The sequence below is a fragment of the Neofelis nebulosa genome, chromosome 4 (genome assembly GCF_028018385.1).
Source record: "Neofelis nebulosa isolate mNeoNeb1 chromosome 4, mNeoNeb1.pri, whole genome shotgun sequence".
Classification (NCBI taxonomy): Eukaryota; Metazoa; Chordata; class Mammalia; order Carnivora; family Felidae; genus Neofelis; species Neofelis nebulosa.
In genome coordinates, this window is record NC_080785.1 from 158,681,702 (window position 1) to 158,705,989 (window position 24,288).

General features: G+C 58.7%; 2 protein-coding genes across 7 annotated transcripts in view; both read left to right on the plus strand.

Moving 5' to 3' along the window:
- BRD4 (bromodomain containing 4) overlaps positions 1-8,956 on the plus strand; it is an 88,142-nt gene extending 79,186 nt beyond the window's left edge. For 4 of the 6 annotated variants that reach the window (XM_058727653.1, XM_058727650.1, XM_058727654.1 and 1 more), the window contains 8 exons: positions 1,300-1,352; positions 1,468-1,837; positions 2,493-3,080; positions 5,664-6,038; positions 6,170-6,300; positions 6,425-6,630; positions 6,732-6,969; positions 7,378-8,956. In XM_058727653.1, coding sequence (XP_058583636.1) covers positions 1,300-1,352; positions 1,468-1,837; positions 2,493-3,080; positions 5,664-6,038; positions 6,170-6,300; positions 6,425-6,630; positions 6,732-6,969; positions 7,378-7,446 — 2,030 coding nt within the window. In that variant the 3' untranslated portion in view covers positions 7,447-8,956. Of the gene's footprint in view, positions 1-1,299; positions 1,383-1,467; positions 1,838-2,492; positions 3,081-5,663; positions 6,039-6,169; positions 6,301-6,424; positions 6,631-6,731; positions 6,970-7,377 lie in introns of all 6 variants that reach the window. The other 2 variants (XM_058727651.1, XM_058727652.1) reach the window with 2 other exon arrangements.
- A 3,484-nt stretch (positions 8,957-12,440) lies between these two features.
- On the plus strand, positions 12,441-15,664 carry EPHX3 (epoxide hydrolase 3). The gene is made up of 7 exons (XM_058727657.1): positions 12,441-12,683; positions 12,921-13,006; positions 13,350-13,507; positions 13,601-13,729; positions 14,560-14,663; positions 14,758-14,894; positions 14,982-15,664. The coding sequence occupies exons 1-7, from the start codon at positions 12,441-12,443 to the stop codon at positions 15,205-15,207; spliced, it is 1,083 nt and encodes a 360-aa protein (XP_058583640.1). The 3' UTR covers positions 15,208-15,664.
- The last annotated feature ends 8,624 nt before the right edge of the window (positions 15,665-24,288 follow it).

Below are 24,288 nucleotides of genomic sequence, written 5' to 3' on the forward strand. Positions count from 1 at the left end.
CCTTCTCCTCCGTTTTGGTAGCGCGCTGTGCCCTGTGGCTGTGCACCTCACAGAAGCTTAGCACGGCCCTCCGTGAAGCAGCTACCAGCAGAGGTGGCACGCCTTGGGCAAAGCATGTGTCCTCCGACACCAGCAAGAGCCGGCACCCTGGCAAGGAGCTCAGGGGAAGCCAGGCAAAGCCAAGAGGTGTCTCTTGGTGACAGGAACTTGAAAGGCACCGTGGGTCCCGTCTCCTACCTCGTTGTTGACTTCATCATTTCCTAGGCCAAGAGTGCCGACTGGGCCTCCTCTCCCTCTCTGGGGTTCGCACACCAGCGATTCTTGGCGGGGGACAAACAGGTGGCAGAAGATCCTTAGCATATATCTGTGGGTTGGGTGTGTGTGTTGGCAGTTGCCCATTCCTTGCAGGGACAGGCCCACCCTGGACAAGGCCATACGATGGCAGCAACAAGCCGCGGGCCCCTGAGGAACCAGGGCACACACTGCCTTCTCCCTGCAGCACGTTGGCTGTGTCCCATCACGGGGACTTGTCTGAGGCTGGTCTTTCACGAGGAAGGGGATGCTGGTTGGTGGCCACCTTTGCTGGCCACGGTAGCGAGCACCTTCTCCGTTTCCTCCGGGTCATTCCTGAGACGCTGGCCTGCCTTCCCTCCCTCTCTCCATCAGTCCCTCCCCTAAAGTGCTCACTCTGCAGCCAGGCCTTGGCCCATGCTGACATCACCACTCTCACCACAGTTGTGCAGCTCTGCTTCCCCTGGGAGGATGGGAAGGAGTCAGCTTAGAGGGCAGTACAGTTGGAGGCAGCCATGTCGTTACTTTGCAGCTGCGTGACACAGGGCAGGTCCCTTAATTTCTCTGAGCCTCACTTGGCTGATCCATCAAATGGATGTGATCATTTTGAGTGGCACTATTGTTCCCAAAGCAGAGCGGGCTGGGGTACAGACACTTCGGTCACCATAGTGGCATCTGACCCAGCAAGTGGGGGAGACACTGGGCGAGGAGGTCTCTGTAGCTCATCTCGCAGCGTACCCGGGCATCATCCTTTAGTGGAACTCGTGGGCAGGGAGGCTTTTCAGACGTGGTCCCTGCTAGGAGAAGTGGCAGGCAAATGGGTAGGTGACGCCCCATACGTCTCTCTCTCCCATGACCGACTCCCGTCCCTGACGGAACCCAGCTACCCTCCCTGTCACCGTCACCAGCCCTTCTGAACTTACCCTCTGTTTTCTCCTGGCTCTGCCTCCAAGGCCGGCTCACAGTCCTCTCCCCCAGCACCTCACCACCTTCTCTTTCCCTCTGCAGAGATGGCTCCGAAGTCAAAAAAGAAGGGGCACCCCGGGAGGGAGCAGAAGAAGGTACGTGGTCTCAGGGGTGTCCTCCAGCAGGTGAGCAGCTGGCCGCCTGCCCTCACGGGCCCCGAGGGTACACAGGCGTGTCCCGCCTGCCTGATGTCAGCCTGTCTGTCCGCAGCACCATCACCACCACCATCAGCAGATGCAGCAGACCCCGGCCCCCGTGCCCCAGCAGCCCCCGCCGCCTCCCCAGCAGCCCCCGCCGCCTCCACCTCCGCAGCAGCAGCAGCAGCCCCCACCCCCGCCGCCCCCGCCTTCCATGCCGCCACAGGCAGCCACCACGATGAAGTCCTCGCCTCCGCCCTTCATCGCCGCCCAGGTGCCCGTCCTGGAGCCCCAGCTCCCAGGCAGCGTCTTCGACCCCATCGGCCACTTCACCCAGCCCATCCTGCACCTGCCGCAGCCCGAGCTGCCCCCTCACCTGCCCCAGCCGCCCGAGCACAGCACTCCGCCTCATCTCAACCAGCACTCGGTGGTCTCTCCTCCAGGTGAGCTGCGGCCACGCCTGCCGAGGTGCAGGGAGGCCCCCTGCCCGTCCTGCTCTTTCACTGACTAGGCACTGTGGGCGACCTGTGGAACCCCCTCGGCTGTAGTTGTGTTGCTTCCAGAGGGAGGCCGGTTGATTTTCCAAGCCATTAAGGAAATGACGGGAGACTGAGACGCACGCCATGGGACAGGCCCCGCATAGAGTTAGTTCTTTGATACGGAAGACACTGATTTGTTCCTTCCGTGGGGTGGGTGTCGCGCGAGGTAGAAAAAAGATACGCTGCCGCACGCTGCCTCCAACCTGGGGATGGAGGACACTTGCTGGGGGATGCGTGCACACTTGGGCCAGAGACAAAGTAGCTGGGGCGGGGGGGGGGGGGGGGGGGGGCGGTTGGGGAAGGCCTGCTCTGAGACCCACAGGGCAAGGAGGGAGGTCGGGGGGGGGGGGGGGACAGGGCACGGGGCAGAGTGGCACTGGCGAGGGGCCCGATCCCATAGACTTCTCTGGAGACTGTTCTTATTCCTGAATTTGGGGGAGGCCGGGGAGGGTGGGGCAGCCCGTGGAGGGAGACCCGTAGGAGGTCAGGATGGAGTGGGAAGGCTGGGCCGTGGGGTGCAGAAGCCGTGAGCCTCACTGCCGCGCCCTTGTCTTTCCAGCTTTGCACAACGCGCTGCCCCAGCAGCCGTCGCGGCCCAGCAACCGAGCCGCTGCCCTGCCCCCCAAGCCCGCCCGGCCCCCGGCCGCGTCACCTGCCCTGGCTCAGCCACCCCTTCTCCCACAGCCCCCCATGGCTCAGCCCCCCCAAGTGCTATTGCAGGAGGACGAAGAGCCACCCGCCCCTCCCCTCACCTCCATGCAGATGCAGCTCTACCTGCAGCAGCTGCAGAAGGTGCAGCCCCCCACGCCGCTACTCCCTTCCGTGAAGGTGCAGTCCCAGCCCCCGCCCCCCCTGCCGCCCCCACCGCACCCCGCCGTGCAGCAGCAGCTGCAGCAGCAGCCACCGCCACCGCCTCCCCAGCCGCAGCCACCACCCCAGCAGCAGCACCAGCCCCCCCCGCGGCCTGTGCACATGCAGCCCATGCAGTTCCCCACCCACATCCAGCAGCCCCCAGCGCCCCCGGGCCAGCAGCCCGCACACCCGCCCCCGGGCCAGCAGCCGCCACCGCCACAGCCCGCCAAGCCTCAGCAGGTCATCCAGCACCACCCTTCGCCCCGGCACCACAAGTCGGACCCCTATTCAACTGGTAAGTCGGCCCTTGCCCCCCCCCACCCCCCCCGCCCCGCCCCACCCCGGGCTCTGGGAAAACTGGTGCCGGGCCCAGAATCTCGTCTTTAAGAAGCCCGGTGGGTCAGCTCGAGCTCCAGGCTGAGGTGGGCCCAGAGTTGAGCCTTGAAGGCTCTGGGTCGGTCGGAGAGGTGGCCGAGAGGGGGCGTTGGGGCTTCATGTAGCATTGTTATCTGGGGTCTGTCTTGACTTGTCACCTGAGATGACTGACAATGGGGTCCCCGCTGGCCCTTGTCTGGGAAGTCGCAGTCACGAGCATTACAGTACGTTGTGATCCCGTTAGGTGGGGAAGCCAGGAGCCCAGGGAGGCGTCTTATCCATTTCTGAGAGTCAGGACAGGCTTCCTGGAGGAGGTATCAAAGAATGAGCCAGAGCTAATTTAAACAGGGCAGGAAGCGAGGTCCAGACAGAGTTAGGGGCAGGCCAGGGTAGCTGGGGCTATTTGGGAACCTGTAGAAAACTAGGTGCCCTGCTCTCAGCGTTGTAAAGCTCACCTGGTACATGAGGACCATGTGGGAGAAAATTGGGTTTAAGCTGAGAGGTGGCTTGGGGCACACCCAGGAGCCATCTTCCATTTCCTGCTCCCTTTCTCCAGCCTGGTTCAGGCTGCCCTTTCCCACAGCAGTGGTCAGGCTGCACCTCTCGCCTTTCCCGGCCCCTGTTTTTTAAGTGTCTGTGACCATACCGTGCCGGGCAGCTTCAGCGAGGGGGATTGTTCCAGTCAGTGCCTCCTGGTGTGCTGACGCGTGAGGATCAAGGTTGAAGTTCTTGGACTTGGCAGGGAGGACCACGTAGCCTGGCTGGGGAGTGCAGGTGCCGCCTGCAAATTGAACAACAAGGCTGTTGACCTCGGGCCGTGACTGCTCCTAAACCTAGCAAAAGCTGCCAGGTGCCAAGTGGATCATCGCATGCCCTGAGCCAAGAACAGCTGTCTGTCCTCCCTGGGAAAGGCTGCTGCTGGTCCCAGCAGCTGTGCTGCTCGCCTGTTTTCACCCTTGAGGAAGGCCAGGCTTCCCTGTGGGGGGCAGTGGGGGAAAGGGGTAAGCCTCCTCTGGCCACCTACGCCATGAGACCCCAGGCCCACCTCCCCTGCTCTCCTGCGGCCTGGGATGGGTCACAGGGAGCAGTGTGGGTTGGAACGCAGCCAGGGACTTCGGGCCAAAGGCCAAGTGGTTGGAGTCTCAAGGGGGTTTCACGGGCATCTGTGGGCATGTGGCCAGCTTATAGGCACTACCCCCGAGCCATTGGACCTCCCCTCTAACGACTGGTAGATTAAACAGGTGCTGCTGAGGGAGCCACCCGGACAAGAGACTGTTGCAGTCCTGTCCTATGCCTGCAGATCCCTAGGCCTGGACTGGGGCCACCGACACCAAGTCTGGCAAAACCTGCCACGCGGGGCCAGGGGCCAAGGGGTCAGGGGCAGGCTGATCCTTGGCACCATGTTGTCTCTGAGCAGCCGTTCTACCTCTCTGAGGTTAGGAGCAAGTTCTGGCTCTAGAGGGATGGGGGCAAGGAAGGTCCACCATACTTGGGGCATTGTGGTCTGTGCCAGGCCCAGGAGACTGGTGGAAGGCCAAGGGTGTCTGTATCTGTGCTGGCAGATGGCGGCTGGAATCCAGCCTGGAGAAGGTCAGTGGAAGGGCCTGCATGCGGAACTTGGGTTAGGTTGTTCAGTGTGAGGCACAAGGCAGGACCGGGAGCACGGAAGGGCACTGCAGAGAGGTGGCTTTGTGTTAATGGGCAAGTATGGCTTGTCCCATGCTGGGGCCAGCCAAGACATGTCAAGGATCCAAGCAGGAGGGTGTTTCCATGCTGGAATAGGTAGAGAGTTGAAGGCGGGACTTGGTGACTGTGACCTGAGGCTGTTTTCTCACCAGTGAAACTGGGGAGTCAGGCTTAAGTGCTTTGATGGGACTTTCAAGACTCCTGCCCTGTGCCAGGTGCTTGAACCTCATGGCTGTCTGGATCTCCACTGACCCTCCCCTATGCTCCCACCCCACCGTTGGTTTGAGGAAGGTGGGTGGCTGGGTGGGCTGGCTCAATTCCCATAAGAGCCACAAGGTGAGGACTGTTCTCCCGGCTCTGCTGTGGTGGGCCAGTTCCAGGAGTCCCCCTTGTGTGGGGCTTGCAAGCTAAGTTGTGTGGGGAGGGAGGGTCCTGGGCATCTGGCCCTAGGCCCAAAGCATTTGTCCATGCAGGCAGGTTAAGCCATGTGTGGACAGCTGGGAGCCCAGGATGTCTATTCTGTGAGGTTATTGAGGTCCCTTATATTTAACCCAGCCTGTGCCATAGAGGCATCTGGAAAGCTTTTAAAAAGCACTCGGGCCCAGACCTTACCTGCAACCAAATACATCAGAATCCACTTTTCAAAGATTCTTGGTGATTCTGACACCAGGACTGAGCTCGTGGCTCCACAAAGCGCTGCTATACGCACAGCAAACTAGGGGCCTGACCTGCTCAGGGCTCAGCCACTGTGGGTCTCGGCCGGGCCCAGGCCGGTGGCTTCCATACAAGTTGATGTGCTCCTTGTCACCTCTCCTAGGTCACCTTCGCGAAGCCCCCTCCCCGCTTATGATACATTCCCCTCAGATGCCACCGTTCCAGAGCCTGACCCACCAGTCGCCACCCCAGCAAAATGTCCAGCCTAAGAAGCAGGTAAAGGGCAGGGCTGGGCCACAGCCCCCAGGGCCAGGTGTGGGCCGGTGCCAGAGGCACCCACCTGCCTCACCGGCCACCGTGCCTGTGCCGTCCCAGGAGCTGCGCGCGGCCTCTGTGGTCCAGCCCCAGCCCCTGGTGGTGGTTAAGGAGGAGAAGATCCACTCACCCATCATCCGCAGCGAGCCTTTCAGCCCCTCGCTGCGGCCAGAGCCCCCTAAGCACCCGGAGAGCATCAAGGCGCCCGTTCACCTGCCCCAACGTGAGTGCCCTCTCTGCCCCCGGCCTGCACTGGACGAGAGCTTTCTGTGGGCTTATTGACTGTGCCCTGCTGGGCTTGGGGGCAGGGGGGAATGGGCCCCAGCCGAGGCCCACAAGCAGTTTGTGTTCCAGGGCCTGAGATGAAGCCTGTGGACGTCGGGAGACCTGTGATCCGGCCCCCTGAGCAGAATGCACCCCCACCAGGGGCCCCCGACAAGGACAAACAGAAACAGGAGCCGAAGACACCAGTTGCACCCAAAAAGGTAGGAGCAGTGAGTCCACGAGTGTCCCTCACTCCAGGGAGGCACCTTGGTGGGTGTGCCCGCAGGCTCTGGGCCTCTTGGCAGGGCCCCTCACCCCCCACCCTGTGGTCTCTCTGCCTGGCAGGACTTAAAAATCAAGAACATGGGCTCCTGGGCTAGCCTGGTGCAGAAGCATCCCACCACCCCGTCCTCCACAGCCAAGTCCTCGAGTGACAGCTTCGAGCAGTTCCGCCGCGCCGCCAGGGAGAAGGAGGAGCGTGAGAAGGCCCTGAAGGCGCAGGCCGAGCACGCGGAGAAGGAGAAGGAGCGGCTTCGGCAGGAGCGCATGAGGTGGGCTGGGGCCGCAGGCAGCCTGGGGTTTTCTGGGGCTTGCTCTGCCCTCCTTCCCGCCCTGCCCCTGCTCACTGGCGGCTCTGGCCTGCTCTCCTCAGGAGCCGGGAGGATGAGGATGCGCTGGAGCAGGCCCGGCGAGCCCACGAGGAGGCTCGCCGGCGCCAGGAGCAGCAGCAGCAGCAACGGCAGGAGCAGCAGCAGCAGCAGCAGCAGCAGGCGGCCGCCGTGGCCGCGGCCGCCGCCCCCCAGGCCCAGAGCTCCCAGCCCCAGTCCATGCTGGATCAGCAGAGGGAGTTGGCCCGAAAGCGGGAGCAGGAGCGAAGGCGCCGGGAAGCGGTGAGTGGGGGGGAGCCTCTGGGCAGGGGCTGTGAAAGGGGGCCGCAAACCCCGGGGTGAAGGCAGTCTCTCTCCGAGGGGTGGGGTGAGCACCCCGTGCAGGGAGGGGGTGTTCGGGACAGGGTGAGAGGTGGGGTGAGCACCCCGTGGGGGGGGGGGGGGGGGGCCGGACGGGGGCGGTGCTCAGGACAGGGCTGCTGCTTCTCTGCACTGTGCTGGCCTCAGGGTCTCAGAGGGGGCTCAGAGCCAGTGCCGAGGTGCCTGGATGTGGGCCCTGAGGGCATGGCCAGTGCTGGAAGGGGCTGAGGGGTGGGCGGGGAGTTCGGAAGCCATAGCGGGGGGGGGGGGGGGGGGGGGGGCAGGGCACCTCTTCTCACTCCCTCCCTCCTTCCCACCTCTCCCCTCCAGATGGCAGCTACCATTGACATGAATTTCCAGAGTGATCTATTGTCAATATTTGAAGAAAATCTTTTCTGAGAGCACCTAGGTGACTTCTGACTCTGATTTTCTGGCAAAACGTTGACTCTCCATAGTGTTAGGGGCGGCAGTGGAGGCGGTAGCAGCGGCGAGGGGGTGTCTCCGGGCCTGGCCCTCCTGCATGCTGTGCCCGGGGCAGGCCTGACGGGCAGCTGAGGATCGCAGAGCCTGTCTGCCTTACAGCCAGCTGGACAGCCCGCCACCCACCACCCCCTCACGGGACGTCAGCTCAGAGCACGCCTCGCCACGAGCAAGTGCCGGCCAGACCCAAGCCGCGCGTCCCCGCGTGCAGGGCACAGGCCCTGCTCTCCGCCAAATGTCTACACAGTATACACAGGACATTGTTGCTGCCGCCACCACCGTGACTGGTTTCTGTCCCCGAGAAAGTGACGTTCGTGACGTCCTGCCCACCAGGAGTCCTTCCCCCCACACCCCAGCCACCACCGCCCGCTCCCAGGAGGCCAGGGCAGGCCCGAGCGAGCTGGAGGCGGGCGAGGACGCCGGCCCACCCCTTGCTGGCACTGACTTTGCCTTGAACAGACCCCACCCCTCCCCTCCCCCCACAAGCCTTTAATCGAGAGCCGCTCTCTGTAAGTGTTCGCTTGTGCAAAAGGGAATAGTGCCGTGGAGGTGTGTGTGTGTCCATGGCAATTCGGAGCGAGGTGACTGTCACACGCGCGTGTGTGGGCCGGCCTCGCCCGGTGAGTGAGGCCACCAACCAAAGTCAGTTCCTTCCCAACTGTGTTTCTGGGTTTTTTTGTTTTGTTTTTGTTTTTGTTTTTTTTTTTCCTATATATATATTTTTTGTTGGATTCTATTTTATTTTTAACTCTCTCTTCTCCTCCAGACACAATGGCACTGCTTATCTCCGAAATGGTGTGATCGTCTCCTCATTGAGCGGCGGCTGCCACCGCGCTGTGGGTAGTGTGTGACCGTGGCTGTACTGTGTAGTGAACATAGTTGGCATATCTTTGTTTGAAGTTTGTTGGTGACTCCACCAAACTGGTGTAAAAAAAAACTCAAAAAAACCCACAAAAAACAAAACAAAACACAAAACACACAAAAAAAAACTGCCTATATTTTACTCAGTTTCAAACTTTATTAGTCTATTTTTAATTATAAAGCCATGTTTTCTTTTCCCTCCCCACTCCTTTGTTTTTTAATGTCAAATCTGTTTTGAGTTGTTTTTTACCAGGAAAGGAAGGGCCAGGGGATGAGGCGGGCACCAGGGGCTGGGGGCCACAGACCACTGAGGCAGAGGCTCCCCACCCAGCCTGACCAGCCGGCTGCCACTTCCCCTACTTTTTTTTTTTTTTTTTTTTTTTTTTTTTTAATTTTATAATTGGAGCCCTTGGTGAGGTTACGTGTGCCATGAGAACCCACTCTACACCACGTCGCTGGTGCCTCAGTGTTGGCCAAACTCTGGAGTCACTGACTGGTTTGACTTTCATACGGTGAATATGCATTTGGTCTGTACTGATCATGGAATAAACACATCTCTCTTTTTTAATGCTGGTGTCTTCCTGACATTTCTTTGTGAACCACCTGTTGCCTAGGTTAGGCCCAGGGCCGCTCCCCCGCCCCCCCCCCCCCCCCCCCCCCAAATCCCAAACCACCTTTGTACAAGAACTACCACCAGGGCCACCTAGGCCGTCTCCTGTGACCACGTTGAAGCTGTGACACGGAGCCCAGGCACCCATTCTTTCTATGGACCCTGGTCTCCTAGCGGGGTGACATGCTCCAGCAGAACCTGGCCAGACTCCAGACAGTATTTTCCCCCCTTCGCCCTCCTCCATCCTGGTCCCCCACTCACCAGAGGACTTGGGCCACTTCTGCCACCTTGCCTGCCTCTACCTTAACTGCTCCTTTCATTTAAGCTCAGGGTTAACCAGATGTTCTTAGATAAGTGTCCATCCCCCACAGTGGGATCCTCCCCCGCCCCATGCATGTAGACACGCACGCACACATGCCTGCCCGAGAGGTCCTGCCGTATGGCTACCCTGCCCCCCCCTTGCCTGTGTGCCACGAGGCGAGGGGGGCACTCAAGAGTGGCCCCTAGGATGTAGGATGAAAGTGTATCATTTATGTGTGCAGAGATGTAAACTGAAACATTTCTAGCACTGTTTCTTAACCCCTATCTCCCTTTTCTGTTTCAACCGGAAAAGCCCTTGTATCATCTTGTGTTTGGGATCTGCCGAAACCTCTTGGCAAGAGTGTAGTTCAGGCGACCGGCCAGAGGCCCCCACTTGCCTCCCTACCCTTGCCCCACCCCCCAGCAGGCACTTCCTCGATGTGCCACTGTGCTGCCGGTTCAAGTGGGACTTCATTGGTTCTTTGGGGTTTCTTCCATCTCATCCCACCCCCTCACTTCTGTTCCGTGTTTTGTTCCGTAACTTCCCCAGGCCAGGTCCGACTGTTTAGCTGGAGAAATGGTTTTGTCTGCACCTTCCTTCTAAAGATTTAATTCTGCCATGGCCCTCTCCACACCTCCCTGATGGGTGTTCCTCTAACTGGGTTGTAATTAGAACTTGGATCTACTATTTAATTTCTCTGGCCATTTCCCATTCCCTCCCACAGTACTAGAAATCTTAGTCCTATACAAGAGTAAGAGGTGTGTACAAGCCCCCCACTGTACTGTATGCACGGATCGCTTGGCCAATAATTATGTCAGTGAATCTGAGACTTGTATTAAACACTTTAGACATTTGTAGAAGGGAATTCGTAGACTTTTCACTTATATACTAAAGGTTTTTTTTTTTTTTTTTTGTGCAGTTCTCATTGCAAAAATAAACATTTGTACTGAATATAAAATTAACCATCCTGTGACTACTGCTGTGTTTTTGTCTGAGGGCAAAGCTGGGGTAGGGGGATGGAGGGAGTCAGTTTTGTGTAGCAGAGGAAGAAGGGCGATCCCCAGACTCCCACCAGCCATGCAGCCAGATTAGAGGACTCAAGGAGGCACAACCGGGATCACCCAGTGGCTGTGGAGGATTGATTTGATGGAAAGTGTAAAAGAAACCGAAGCTGTGATCCAGGCTAATCGTGCAAGAAAAGAAAGGTACTTGGTACAGGGAGAATAAACCTTTGTACAATACAAGCCATGTAATCATAGCCGTCCAACCGAGTCTGAAATACATTGTTTACTGAGGCCGAACCACATAAACCACCATGCCCCTTTAAGTAGGAACCCACAGACTTAATTATGGGCCCAGGATGGTGTCCTGTTCAGCCTTAACAACACAAAGGTAGAGGTTAGCAGTGGGAGGTGACAAAAATAATGAGAAGGGTGTTTAAAGTTAGAGAGGAAACCAAAAGGAAAACTAAAAATGGGTAGGGTCCGTCCAGGGGTGGTGAGGCTTGAGTCCATCCTTAGTGAACTTCCTAAATTGGTCCTCAAGAAATGGCCACACAAGCCTGTCGAGCGAGATACCTGGGTAACCACCAGAAGAAAGCTAACAGCGTTCCAATGGCCGCCTCCGGGCGGGAGAGGTGGAGCCCGAGATTGTTGCTTTTTTCATAAATCCCGTTCAGCAAGTTGTATGGCTTTAGGCAAATGACTTAATCCCCGAATTTCAGGTTCGTGGTCTGTAATACAGAGATGTGATAATAGTACCTACACTTAATAGGGTTGTTACGTGGGTTAAACGGTGAGTGACCGTGAAATGTTTAGGATCTTGGGGGAAGGTTGCAAAACAGGAGGAAGAACCTGCCCTGTCGGCCTTCTCGACCGATCCTGACCCACTTCCTCTTTCTGACAGCCCCAGGGACTCAACCGGCCCGGTCCTCCGGCTCGCGGGCCGGGTCAGCCCTCTAGAAGTTAAGAGTCTCCGCGTCTCCATTGGTCGCCACCGGCGAATCCCCACCCCCCAGCCCGGCCTCAACACCTGCCGATTGGCTCCCGGGCGAGACCTGTCACCCGCACGTCAATGACCACCGCCCTCCAATCACAGCCGTGCAGGGGCGGGGCCGGCGGGCGCTGGACTAACTGGAGGACTTCCCGGGGTCGAGGCCACCGGACCCGCCGTTGGAACCAGGCCTGGGTGAGGGTGCTGTTAGGTCTCTCCCAGCCAGGCCAAGGACAGGGCCGCGCACTCCAGGGAGGGGAGCTCCGAAGGGCGGCGGCAGGGGCTCTCAAGTCCTCCCCGGGTTGCGGCGACCGCCCGCGCCTTCTAATCCCAGCCAAGGCACTACCTGTCCCCTCCTTCCGCTTCCGGGCCCGCCCGCCCCGCCATATTAGGTCCCGGCCCCGCCCCCCCGTCTCTTCAGCCCGGACCCGGGCCGACCCCCAGCTTATTGGCCCAGCCCTCGCACCCAAAGTATCCGGGCCCAGCCTCCGGCCTTCTCCCGCCCAACTTTAGGCCCCGCCTCATCTGGACTCCACCCTCGTCCCGCCCGCCCTCTAAGCCACGCCTCCATCTCCTATGCAGCTCCTAGGCCAAGGTGGGTCCACGGTTCCGGCGCGTAGGCCGCACCTACCCTGCATTGCTCCGCCCCTTCGCTCCAGGCTCCGCCCATTTCACTAAAGTCACCTCCTTATCCCCTGTTTGTCCAGACATCAATCTCCGTCTAGACTTAATATTCCCACCCACCCGCGGCGGGAGTCCTACTAGGCCCCGCCCCCTCATGAAGCCCACCCACCCCCACCCCCCGCCTGCCTAGGCCCCGCCCTCAATTCTCTTCCCCTCTCCTCAAAGCCCCTCCCCAGCCTCGGAAGCCTGGTCCTCGCAGGCTCCATCCCCGCACCCTATCCTTGTTCCCTGTCTCCGTCGCGCCCAGGTGTTTACCTGGCACTTAGGTGACTCCTGTGCGGTGGCTGTTTCGATATAAGCCTCCCTCCTCTTTTCTCGGCGCGTTCCTTAAGCCCCGGAGGCACGGAGGGTCCCCAGACCAAAGGCGGTGGGCTTCCCAGCCCGGATCCCGCCTCGCTGCTGCTGCTCTCGCCCCCCGCCCACACCCCCGAAGGCAGCGCCGAAGTCGTCCCGGGTCGCGGCGACATGCCGGAGCTGGTGGTGACAGCGCTGCTGGCGCCGTCGCGCGTCACTCTGAAGCTCCTGCGCGCCTTCATGTGGAGCCTCGTGTTCTGCGCGGCGCTGCTGACCGCCGCCGTCTATGGCTGCATCGCGCTCACGCACGTGCTGTGCCGGCCCCGGCGCGGCTGCTGCGGGCGCCCCCGGCGCACCCCACCCGCCTGCTTGAGCGACCCCACGCTGGGCGAACACTGCTTCCTGACCCTCAAGGTGAGCGCGCGTGCGCGGGCGGCTGTGCGGGGGGGCCGTCGGGGCTTCGGGGGTCGAGAACCCCGGGAGGTCGGGCCCCGTCGGGGCCGAGCCCCGGTGAGCGGAGAGCAAATGGTGGAATCCAAACGGGGGTCGGCGCGTGGCCGGAAGGGCGGGCAGTGTGTGTGTGTGTGGGGGGGGGGGTGTCAAACCTAGTGCGGAGGGCCTCCCCGGGTCTCTGACTGTGTCCTCCCCCAGAGCTCGGGCCTGCGCCTCCACTATGTCTCCGCTGGACGTGGCAACGGACCCCTCATGCTGTTTCTGCACGGCTTCCCGGAGAACTGGTAGGTATGAAGCCCAGGGGCTTGGGGCGCCCAAGGCCGCAGGTGGAGCTGGAGGTGCCGCGGGGCTGGCTGGGTAGACCGGGGGCCCAAGGCATAGAAGGGGGTGCTCGAGGACAGGCGTCTCCAGGAATGTCCCTGCAGAGATGGGACAAAGAGGTATCAGTGTCGACGCTGCCCTGGACCCAGAGTGCAGCCGACCTTGCCTTCGGCGCGGGGTTCCCCCATCTTCCTTTCTGGGAAGTCCAGGGCAGGGAAGTGGGGTTGCCGAAAGCCCCTGCTGGGCGTAGGGTGGAGGTGCAGCCTGGGGACCCTGACTCAACCTCCCTCTCCACCCGCCTGACAGGTTCTCCTGGCGCTACCAGCTTTGGGAGTTCCAGAGCCGCTTCCACGTGGTGGCTGTGGACCTACGGGGTTACGGCTCCTCAGATGCACCTCGGGACGTTGACTGTTACACCATCGACCTGCTGATGGCGGACATCCAGGATGTCATCCTGGGCCTGGGTGCGGATACCCCCATCCCAGGCCTGCCCTCCCTCACCCCTGCCTCGCCTCTCCCTGGCTTCTCACCTCCCACTGGTTCCTCTCACCCCCCAGGTTATTCCAAGTGCATCCTGGTGGCCCACGACTGGGGTGCGGTCCTCGCCTGGAATTTCTCCATCTACTACCCGTCCCTGGTGGAGCGGATGGTAGTTGTCAGTGCGGCCCCCATGTCTGTGTACCAAGGTGTGTTGGGGAGCCCGGGACGCTGGAATATGCCCGTGTGGAGGGGCTTGTCTCTGTGTCTACACTTCCTTGTCCACCAGTCAACACCGGCCCCCCCCCCCCCGCCCCCGGGGGGCTGGGGACACCCATGATGCTCCCAATCTGCAATCAGTGACCGTGCACTCAGGAGTAACTCACGGTTTCTGAGCACTTACAGGTAACAATTCCTCTGACAAGGAGCTTTGCATATACATAACCAACACAAGCCTCTGTGCAGACGAAAGTGTCGTTATCTCCACGATCCAGTTGGGGAAACTGAGGCAAGAGAGGCTAAATGTCTTTCTTCTGGCAAGGAAGGCATAGATGAGTAAGCAGATACCCGTCTCATCACCTGATTCTAATTCCCAGTATAATAGTCCTAGTGCTGTGGTCTCTCTCCCACTCTCTCTCTCTCCCTCCGTGTTGTTTCTTGTCTGTCTCTGTCTCTAGACTGTCAGCTCTCAGGCGGGCAAGGGAGTTTTGTTTGTGCCATTTACTGCTGTGTCGCCAGGGTTTTAAACAGGTCCTGGCATACAGTAGGTGCTCAATAAGTATTGAAATGCATCCAGACCTGGGCAGTGGCTGCAGACAGAGGTGTCCCCATTCTGTGGATACAGTGACCACTTGGCAGGGAGGGACACCGGCACCCGGGCCAGGAGGAATGTCAAGTCACCCCCACGAGGTCCGGCATGCGATGACATTCCTGAGTGTTGGTGCATCTGTGTGCCTGACCTGGGTGTGTGTAGGAGTGCGAGGGGGTGGGGCCACCCCAGGCCCAGGCCTCACATCTGCCTTTCCCCTGCCGCCCACAGACTACTCTATACACCACATCAGCCAGTTCTTCCGTTCCAACTACATGTTCCTGTTCCAGCTTCCCTGGCTGCCTGAGAAGTTACTGTCCATGTCTGACTTCCAGGTGCAGTGGGGCAAAGGCCTGGGGGTACGTGGAGGGTGGGGGGCTGGGACTGGGCAGGCTGGGCACTGAAACCGTAGGTCTGCTGTGTACCCAGATCCTGAAGACCACCCTCACACACCGCAAGAGAGGCATCCCACACTTAACCCCCAGCGAGCTCGAGGCCTTCCTTTATGACTTCTCCCAGCCCGGTGGCCTCACTGGGCCCCTCAACTATTACCGAAACCTCTTCAGGTGAGACCAGACCCGGGGCGGAAGCTCAGGAGAGTTCTGGGGGGCAAGGGGGAGGGGCGGTTATTCTTCCACCTGTCTTGGCCCTAGGAACCTTCCCCTGGAGCCCCAGGAACTGGCCACGCCCACGCTGCTGCTGTGGGGAGAGAAGGACACCTACTTGGAGCAGGGGCTGGTAGGAGCCATCAGCAGTCGCTTTGTGCCCGGCCGGCTGGAGGCCCACATCCTGCCGGGCGTGGGGCACTGGATCCCACAGAGCAACCCCGAGGAAATGCACCAGTACATGTGGGCCTTCTTGCAAGACCTGCTAGGCTAGCAGCCCTCGCTCCCTGGCCTGTGTGCACCTGGGAGTCCACACCACGTGCACACAACGACGGACTCCCGGATCACGCACAGGCGTGGAACTCCTAGACCACACACGAGTGTGTCTGTGGATGCCCGCAGGCGTACCAGGCTGTTTGCTCACACACCGGTGTGAGTGTCTGTGCACGTGAACAAGCACTTCAGCCCTGGGGAACCGGGTACTTCTCTCCTCTGCGGAGCTGGATACCCAGTGTCCTACCTCTCCCCTCCCTGGGGCCTTCCCCTTCCTGCCAACGTCAGCCGCCAGAGCTGCACAAACCACAGATTCTGACCTTCCCGTCCCTGGCTTTCATCTCCAATCTGAGTCTTCAGCTTTAAAAGCTGTTCTGTCCAGTAGGGTAACTGGCAGCCGTATCTGGCTGCTTCAATTTAAATGGAAATTAATTAAAATATGATCGATTAAAAATCCAGTCCCTCGGTCACTCTAGCCATGCTTCAAGGGCTCCACTGACACATCAGCATAAAGCATTCTGTTGGACAGTGCTGATGAGGGTACCTCCTAGAATAGGGGTGTCTGTACCTGGCTCCTGACCAGCTCTCCAAGGAAAGACCCTCATGTACAAGCAAGTGTGTGTCTAGATTCCTGTCTAGGCAGGCCCTGGGCAGCTCCCACCATCTCCCTCCCGGTTGTGACTCCAGACCCTGTAAGGTCAAGATCTCTAGGTGCGGCCTGGGCAAGATCCCTGGGATCCCTGTCTCAGATTCGTGGAAAAACAGCTCTAGGCTATGCTAGGGTGGATGTTTGAGATTCTGGACAGGGCACAGGAAGGGACCGGCTCCCTGAATGACCATCTGAAGTCTGAGGCCTGCCTCTCCAGCGCCTGGAATCTTCTCCAAGTTAACCACAGATTCCGCTGGTTCTTTGGGGCGGGGGGAGGGGGGGGGGGAGTCTCTGGCTCCAGCCTCCAGATGAGGGTGGGACAAATAGAGGGTGAATCATCCAGCCTCAGGCTGGCCATGGCCCTTCTGTCTCCCCAGCCTTTGCCTGGCCTTTGGGGACCATGTCATGACGAATGCTGATGAATCTCTCTGGGGACCTGCAACCTCAGAAATACATTCTCTTATCCCTGGGATGGGTCTGGCTGGCTAAAGCTTGCCTGTTGGTCATCCCCCTCTGTACTGTCTTGTCTCTAACATAACATCCTTTTCATTCATCCTGTGGGTCAGGCACTGATCTAGGCGCTGGGGAGTGAACAACACAGCCTTACTCTGGAGTTAACAGAACGGGCATAGAGAGCTAGGTGAGTGGCGACTCAGGAAAGGCTTCCCTAGCTGGGGGACACACTTCAGGGAGTGGGAAGCCGTAAGCAGGAAGGTTGGAGGTGGAAATAAGCCTAGGCTACTGGAGTAACAACGTGGGGATTAGTGGCTGCGAGAGAGAAGAGGCCACAGCCAGACCGCCAGGGGCTGTGAGGAGTTTGGATTCGGTTCTCAAGGGGAGTCAGGGAAGAGTTTTCAGCAGGGAGGAACATGGCTTGCATTTTGAAAAGCTCCCTGTTGTGGCCGGACAGTCCCACGCAGGAGTGCGAGCGGCGAGACAGCTGGGGGGCCATGCGCTGCCTCAGCACGGGCGGCCCGTGGGGCCCGACGGGGGCCGGGATCCCCAGCGCCCGACCCACCTCGGGCCCCCCCCACTTCCAGGGTGGGAACAGTGCCCCTTGGGGTCGAGGAGATGGGCCGGAGGGGAAGGGGACCCCGCGACCTCGGAGCCTGGGGTGGAGGTCTGGGCCGAGGAGGCCTGCGGGCAGGATGAGGGTGGTGTGTCCAGGGGGCGGTGGGTCTGGCGACGGTTGCCAGGGTGATGGGGGAAAGGGCTGATGGTTGACCGGAACGGGTAGCGGTTGTCTGGGTGATTGGAGGGGCCCAGGCGAAGGCTGACGGGAGGCCTCGGACAGTTGCTGGGGCGACAGGTCCGCTGACGGTTGCCAGGGTAACAAGAAGGCGCCGTCTTCCGCCTCCTCGGCTGCAGGCGGGAGGGAGTCAGAGTCTGGGGGTGGGGGGGAATTCATCGCGGTGATTGGGCAGAGTCCTGGCTAGCGAGCCAATAGAGACTCGTGACTCGGCCGAAGCCAGCCTGAGCCAATCGGGGCGCGCCTTTCTCCCAGAGGCGGGGCTGGGCGCGCGCCTCCTTTCCAGGCCGGAGAAGGGACCCGGAGGGTTTGGGGGGAGGCGGCCCGGCTGAGACCCCTCCCAGGCTCGGCGACTCCCTTCCCCTGCTCCGAGGTCCCGGCTCCAGACCGCCTTCCATCATTCATTCATCAGTCAGTCGGTCGCTCAGCCATTCATTCATTCATTCATTCACTCGTTCATCTGTCCTGCCACAGGCTCAAAGACTTTGGCGGTACACCAGAGGAGGGGCAGGGGAGGCGGAGCCGGGCTCGAGTGGAATAAGCAACGCGGGGGGGCGGGGGGGGGGGAGGACGCTTGGGGAGTGGGAGGGAAGGCTCCCTGGAGGAAGCAGCCTTGGAGCTAACCCCTGCAAGGATGCGCTCCAACCCACGGAAGCCTCCACGCACAGCTGATTTAGTATTCCTTGAGACTGGGAGGGAAGTTTGGGATGAGGGAAGACGTGGAAGCAGAGGACACAGGACTTGGATGTCCCGAGCACCCTTAAGCAGGAGTGAGGAGGGAAGGATGGGGACCCCAAGCTGTGAGCCTAGAGGAGATAAGTGGCACATTCAAATGGGGTAAGTCGAGGCAGGTTTGCTACAGGGACCACACAGAGTGAGCAGGGTTTGGAGAAACCAAGGGGGCAAAGCAACCATGGAGAGCCATTACCATCTCCTGGTCCCCCTGACCAGACAAGGGGAAAGAAGGATGCTAGAACCCAAGCACAGATTCATGCAGACAGGGCCTTTGGTCAAGGGGTGCTACTAGCTGAGCTGACCCCACAGGCAGGGATGCAGGAGGATTAATACCCCATTCTCTCCTTTGGCTTCATCTTCTGCCAGTGCCTCCTATTGGCCAGACCCACCTGGAAGCCAGAGGACAAGGCCGTCCATTGATGCAGCCAGTAGAGGTCAGCCTCTGGGGGCACGGAATGGAGTGGAGGAGGGGAAGAATGAAGGGAAGGGGCACGGGGGGGGGGGGGGGGGGGAGGAAGGGGGTGAGGGGGAGAAAGTCAGGAGCTTGGGGGTGGGGCAACATGAAAGCACTCACTGCAGATTCCTGTGAACTTCACTTTGTCGTGGAAGAGGGCTCAAGCTCTAGCCAAAGGAAGAGGTAATGAAAAGCCCTGGGGAGGCATTTCCCTTCTCTGAAACAGGAGGACAGGGAGGGAGGACAAGTGCCACACTTACAGGGAGGAAGACAAGTTTCAAGGGCCAGGGAGCCAAGGACAGGCAGGGGCCATCAGGGCATCATGGTTCAGACCTGAGCAGGAGGAGATGGGGTCTGGAGGAAGGTTGTGCACACGGACGACTCCAGCGGTCTGAGCCCAGGGCCTGGGAGGCCAAGATGCCCAGCGATGTCCCACCCAGTGGAGGGTCCTACGACAGGGACACCGCCACCTCCAGAGCTGCAGGGCCGGCAGCTGCTCAATAGAAGTGAGTTCCGTTCTCTTCACTCTTTTCCATACTCAGTTCTCACCCCCCCCATCTCCTCCTCCAAGAACCGCCCCCCCCCCCAGCCCCCAGCCTGCATCCCTTCCTCTGGCGGAGACCTGATCTAATGGGGGCAGTCTCAGAGCTGCCAATGGGCACATTCAAGTCCCACCTCCTGGCTCCTGCTCTGCACTGAAATGTGCTTGGTAGATTCATTTGATCGACTGATAGTTGTTTCACCTACTGTGGGCTAGGCTCTAGGCTAGACACTTGGGGATTCAGCAGTGAGCAAGACGGACACCCACAGAGCTCAGAATCTGAGGGGGACCCAGGAGGGATCATGTGGTAGGCGGGGTGGGAGGGGAGGCCATGGGAGCCCAGAGGAGCTACTGTGAGGCCCCAGGGACCGCTCCCTGGGAGAAAGGAAGGCAGAGCTTCCACAGGGATCTCCTACAACCTCCGATCAGCTTCTCCCTGCTAAAACGCTCCAGCGGCGGCCACTGTGCTTGCAGTGAAACCCCAGACCCTTGAGACTTGGCCCCCATCGTCTTCCTCGACCTCCCAGCTCTCGGTCACTGTGTGCCCAGCATTCTGTCCCCCTCACCCTTCCTCCTCTGGGCCTTTGCACTCGCCTTCCCTCTACCTGGAACACCCTTCCTCCGGCTGTTTGCTCCTGTGTGGCTTCTTCTCCTCCTTCAGGTCTCAGCTGCAACGTCCCCTAACTCGGTGAGGCCTGTCCTGCCTGCCCCTGTCACTGAAATCTCTCCTCCCCCCTTGCCACAGTCCATGGTTCTTATTTGTTTGCCTTCTGGTTTCTTTTCTTCTATTTATTAACTTAAAAAAAATTTTTTTTAAGTTTATTTATTTTGAAAGAGTGAGAGAGAGAGTGTGAGCAGGGGAGGGGCAGAGAGAGAGGGAGAGAGAGAATCCAAAGCAGGCTCCGCGCTGTCAGCATGGAGCCCGATGCAAGGCTTGATCCCACGAACTGAGAGATCGTGACCTGAGCTGAAATCAAGAGCCTGTCTGTCTTTGACAGCTGTGCCTGTGGTTGGTTGTCAGTAAAATGTTTGTTGAATGACTGAATGTTTGTTGAATGAGTGAATGAAGGCGAGGAGAGCTGGAGGGGCAGAGTGAACGGAGCCTGCAGGGTATGAGAAAAGAGCTCCCAATGGTGAACGCAGCCCGTGCCAAGTAAGCTGAGGAGGGTGTCACTCTGGGCAGTGGGGAGCCATAGAGGGTTGGAGCATGAGAAGGCCCTAGGGAGGCAGTGGCCAAAAGAGCTGGTTGGGTCTGTGGCCGACAGCCCCTGGAGTCCTGCCTTCCCACTCTTGCCCAGGGCCCACACCCAGCAGCCCTCACCCCTGCTGGCTCCCGTGGCCCGCTGTCTGGGCCTGAGGGCCCGGCCCCAGCTTTGGTGCAGAGGGCGGGACTGTGGTCCCTGGAGGAGAAGCTGAGGGCACGTTCTCAGGTTCCCGGTCATCGGCCCGGGCCCGGCAGCTGTGTCTTGGCCTGGGCCCAGGTCCTGTGTCCCTGGGGACTGAGCTCATTGAGGAGAAACGCAGTCCTGGGCCAAGGCGGCCATCAGGGGCAGGGGAGAGGGCTCGGGCTCACCCCCTATCTCCACCACATTGGGAACTGTGTGGAATCCCACTGCGAGGCTGTGGGAATGGTCGTTCCAGACTCTCCTGTCCCCCAAGGGTCCTGACACCTTGGGCTGGGCCTGCCACTGTGGCTGGAGGGCAGCAGGATCCTGGAGCCAGGACTCCGCATTCTACTTGCTGAGTCCTGGAGACTTGACATGGGATTGACACCCAGTAGGGGCTCTGTAAATGTGTCTTTCTGTCTTTTGTCTCCACTGCCCCTCATGCTGGCCTCAGCCTGTGTTTTCACTACTTTTGCTCCCTTTCCTTCTCTGTTTGCTATGGACCAGACGCCACTGGATCAGCAGAGTCACAGACTCTAGGCTTTCTGCCTAGCAAAAGGGGGGGGGGTGTCCAAGTTCCTTGGTTGCTCCTTCTGATGGGGAGCTCAGCACCTATTAGGACATCCATTCCAGCAAAAAAGTCCTTTCTCAGATGGGTCAGGGGAGCAGCTAGCCCACCTCGTGAAGCCTCTACCTTTGCCCCTGGACCCTCAAACCCTTTTCTGGGCCCCCAGACTTCTAGAATGTACTTAAGAGGGTGGTCTGGGCCCCCAGTGGCAGCCCTTCTGGGCTGGCCATCCTAACTCCTTCAGCTAATTCCTGAGTCACCAAACCCTTCCATGTCACCCTCTCTGTGCCCAGACCATGCTGTGTGACGCCTGGTTCCTGGGAAGCTCCCAGTCTAGGTGGGGATATAGAGCAGGGCATAGATACCCAACCCCTTGTGTGTGAGGCTGATACAGAGAGCAGGAGGGTGCTGGGATAACCCAGGGGGGCTCTGTCTGGAGGGCAGAGAGGGCTTCCCGGAGCTGAAACCCTGAAGAATAAAAGGAGTTCACCAGGCACAGGGATGGGGGGGTTGGAAGGCACACCAGAAAGAGAGACCAGCATGGGCAAAGGGGTAGCATTGTGGGAAATAGCAGAGCATTCCCTATAACTGGAAGAAAATACATTTAAAAATTTTTTCTTAATGTTTATTTATTTTTGAAAGAGAGAGAGAGCTTATGTGTGGGAGGGACAGAGAGAGAGGGAGACAGAGGATCTTAAGGGGGTTCTGTGCTGACAGCAGAGAGCCCGACACGAGGCTTGAACCCACAAATTGTGAGATCATGAGAGAGATCTCACATGAGAGAGAGAGAGAGAGAGACGGAGCATGAGCATGAGCAAGGGAGGAACAGAGAGAGGGAGACAGAATCTGAAGCAGGCTACAGGCTCCGAGCTGTCAGCACAGAGCCCGACGTGGGGCTTGAACTCAGGAACAGTGAGATCATGACCTGAGCCGAAGTTGGACACTTAACCGACTGAGCCAGCCAGGCGCCTCAAGAAAATACATTTTTGAGGAGAACACTCCCTGTGAGTTCCTGCTTGGGGAGGAAGCAAAAGGGTCCTTGTAACCAGCTGGGTGTCCCAGCAGAGGGAAGAACCTGGGCAAAGGCCATGAGAGCGCAAGGCCTGCTGGGTGAGGAGGGGCACTGAATCAGTGTGATGATGAGAAGGGAGGGGCTGCAGAGGGTAAGGCCAGTCTGAGGGCTTTGAAAGCAGGGCCCAGGGGCTTGGATTTCCTCCTGGGGTGATGGGCACAGGGACAGACTTGAGCTGCACCTGCCCTAGGGTCTATTGACTCAGTACACTCACTATGAGTCAGGCTGCGCTCTTTCTTGTGCAACTTTTGTCCTTTTCTCTGCCCGATCCCCACCCCCACCCCTCGTACTCCTTGTGGCCTGGAGTCACTCAGGGCTGGGTTCTCATATCACCTCTGGCCCCCAGGCTGCGGCCATTCACTTGTCACCCTCGGCCCTTCATGCTTCTTCTTTCTCACTAATAGCACTTCTCTGTCTCCTTCCCTCTTCCTCTTCCAGCATTTAAAAATTATTCAAGGTATTAATGGATGAATGGATAAGCAAAATAGGGTATAGCCATTCAATGGAGTCTTAGCCATAAGCAAGTGATGTACTGGTACATGCTCCATGGTGGCAGATGAACCTCAAAAAACGTTATGCTGAGTGGGCGCCCGGGTGGCTCAGTCGGTTAAGCGTCCGGCTTTGGGTCAGTTCATGATCTCGCGGTTTGTGAGTTCGAGCCCCGCGTCGGGCTCTGTGCTGACAGCTCAGAGCCTGGAGCCTGTTTCGGATTCTGTGTCTCCCTCTCTCGCTGTCCTTCCCCTGCTCATGCTCATGCTCTGTCTCTCTCAAATATAAAATTTAAAAAAATAAAAAAAACCCACACATTATGCTAAGTGAAAAAAAACCAGACACAAAGGGCCCCACACTGTCTGATTCCATGTATATAAAATGTTTAGGCAAATCCATAGAGGGAGAGGGAGAAAGCCATTTGGTGGCTTCCAGGAGCTGGAGGAGGGGGCTGGGGAGTGGCTGCTCTAGGGGATGGGGTGATAGAAATGTCTTGGATGGGGCACCTGGGTGGTTCAGTTAGTTGAGCGTCCGACTTCGGCTCAGGTCATGATCTCCTGGTTCGTGGGTTCAAGCCCCGAGTCCAGCTCTGTGCTGACAGCTCGGAGCCTGGAGCCTTCTTCAGATTCTGTCTTTTTCTCTTTCTCTGCCCCTCCCCAGCTCACACTCTCTCTCTCTCAAAAATAAATAAACATTAAAAAAATTTGTAATGGCAATTGGTTAATTTTATGTGAATTTTGTCTCAAGTTTTTCATAAATCCTCAGAGGAAATCATAAATACGTGCCCAACCCAGCGGGTGAACATTTGATGGGCACCAGGATAGTCACATCGTCTCAAAGTATCTCCCCACGTGATACTGATATTTATTTATTATGGGAGGAGGGGACGGAAGAGAATAGTCCCTTGATAGTAGGGAAAGTTGGCCAACTTCACACAAGTGATCGAAGTGTAATACCCCCAGCGTTGGGAACTAATGTCAAGTACCTCCTAATCCGAGGCACTGGGGAGGACCAGCACCATCTCTGTGGTTCTGGACAAAGACATACTCCCTGGTTGGGAGGACTGAGCAGGCCAGCCCGCTGGAGGACATTCTGAGAAATGAGTGGCCTCGATTCTCCCAAAATGTTAATATCACAAGAGACAGGGAAACGCTGAGGAACCGATCCAGATCAAGCAAATGTGGCAAAGCATGGAAAGGGTTGGCGAATCCCGACAAAGGGCATGTGGAAATTATGCTATTCTGCATTTGCATTTGACATTGTTTTATTTTATTTTAATTTTTTATTTTTTTTGCATTTGACATTATTTTAAAATAAAAAGGTTAAAAGTTGCCTGAAGCTTTCTGGGCTGCTCTGGTGAAAATCTCCCACCGTGGCTTCTAGATGTTCAGCCCCTGTAGGTGACCCCTAGGCTCCACGGATTCAGCGCCTTATCCCCAACCCATCCCTCCTCCCTGCAGCCAAATTACCATGGGGGACAGCCTGGCCTCTTTCTCCTCCTCCTCATGGTGCCCCGTGTGACCCCTGGTCTGTCCACTCCTCCTCCTTTCTTTGCTTCCTCCTGTGGGTGCAAACCTGTGTCTCTGCTGCCATTTCCCTCTCTAGTTCAGCCTTCCAGGCTGAGCTCCACTGGACCCTCCTTTGGGGACCCCTCTCTCGGGGAGGAAGGTATACCCCCAGCCCCTGGAACAAAGCCAGACATAAAGCCAGAGATTTATACCCACCTGTTGAATAAATGAATGAACAAATCAGTAACTACCCTCAAGCAGGGCCCTCACCAACCCCTCTGCGTGCCCCTCCCACACTCTGTCCCTCCCTCTGGCCCAGCTCTGAACCCCCAGAGCTGCTGGTTTCTGTGTCTGGCTTTTTCTTCCGCGGAATGAGGGCTCCTCCAGGGCTGGGCTTGGGGCCTTTCGGGGTCCCCATTATCCCCGCATGGA

Bases quoted from the DNA above. Each gene is read 5' to 3' on its own strand.
- EPHX3 (XM_058727657.1), top strand. From the start codon at position 12,441: ATGCCGGAGCTGGTGGTGACAGCGCTGCTGGCGCCGTCGCGCGTCACT. The intron at 13,508-13,600 runs GTGCGGATACCC...CTCACCCCCCAG, and splicing joins GGATGTCATCCTGGGCCTGG to GTTATTCCAAGTGCATCCTG. The intron at 14,895-14,981 runs GTGAGACCAGAC...TCTTGGCCCTAG, and splicing joins TATTACCGAAACCTCTTCAG to GAACCTTCCCCTGGAGCCCC.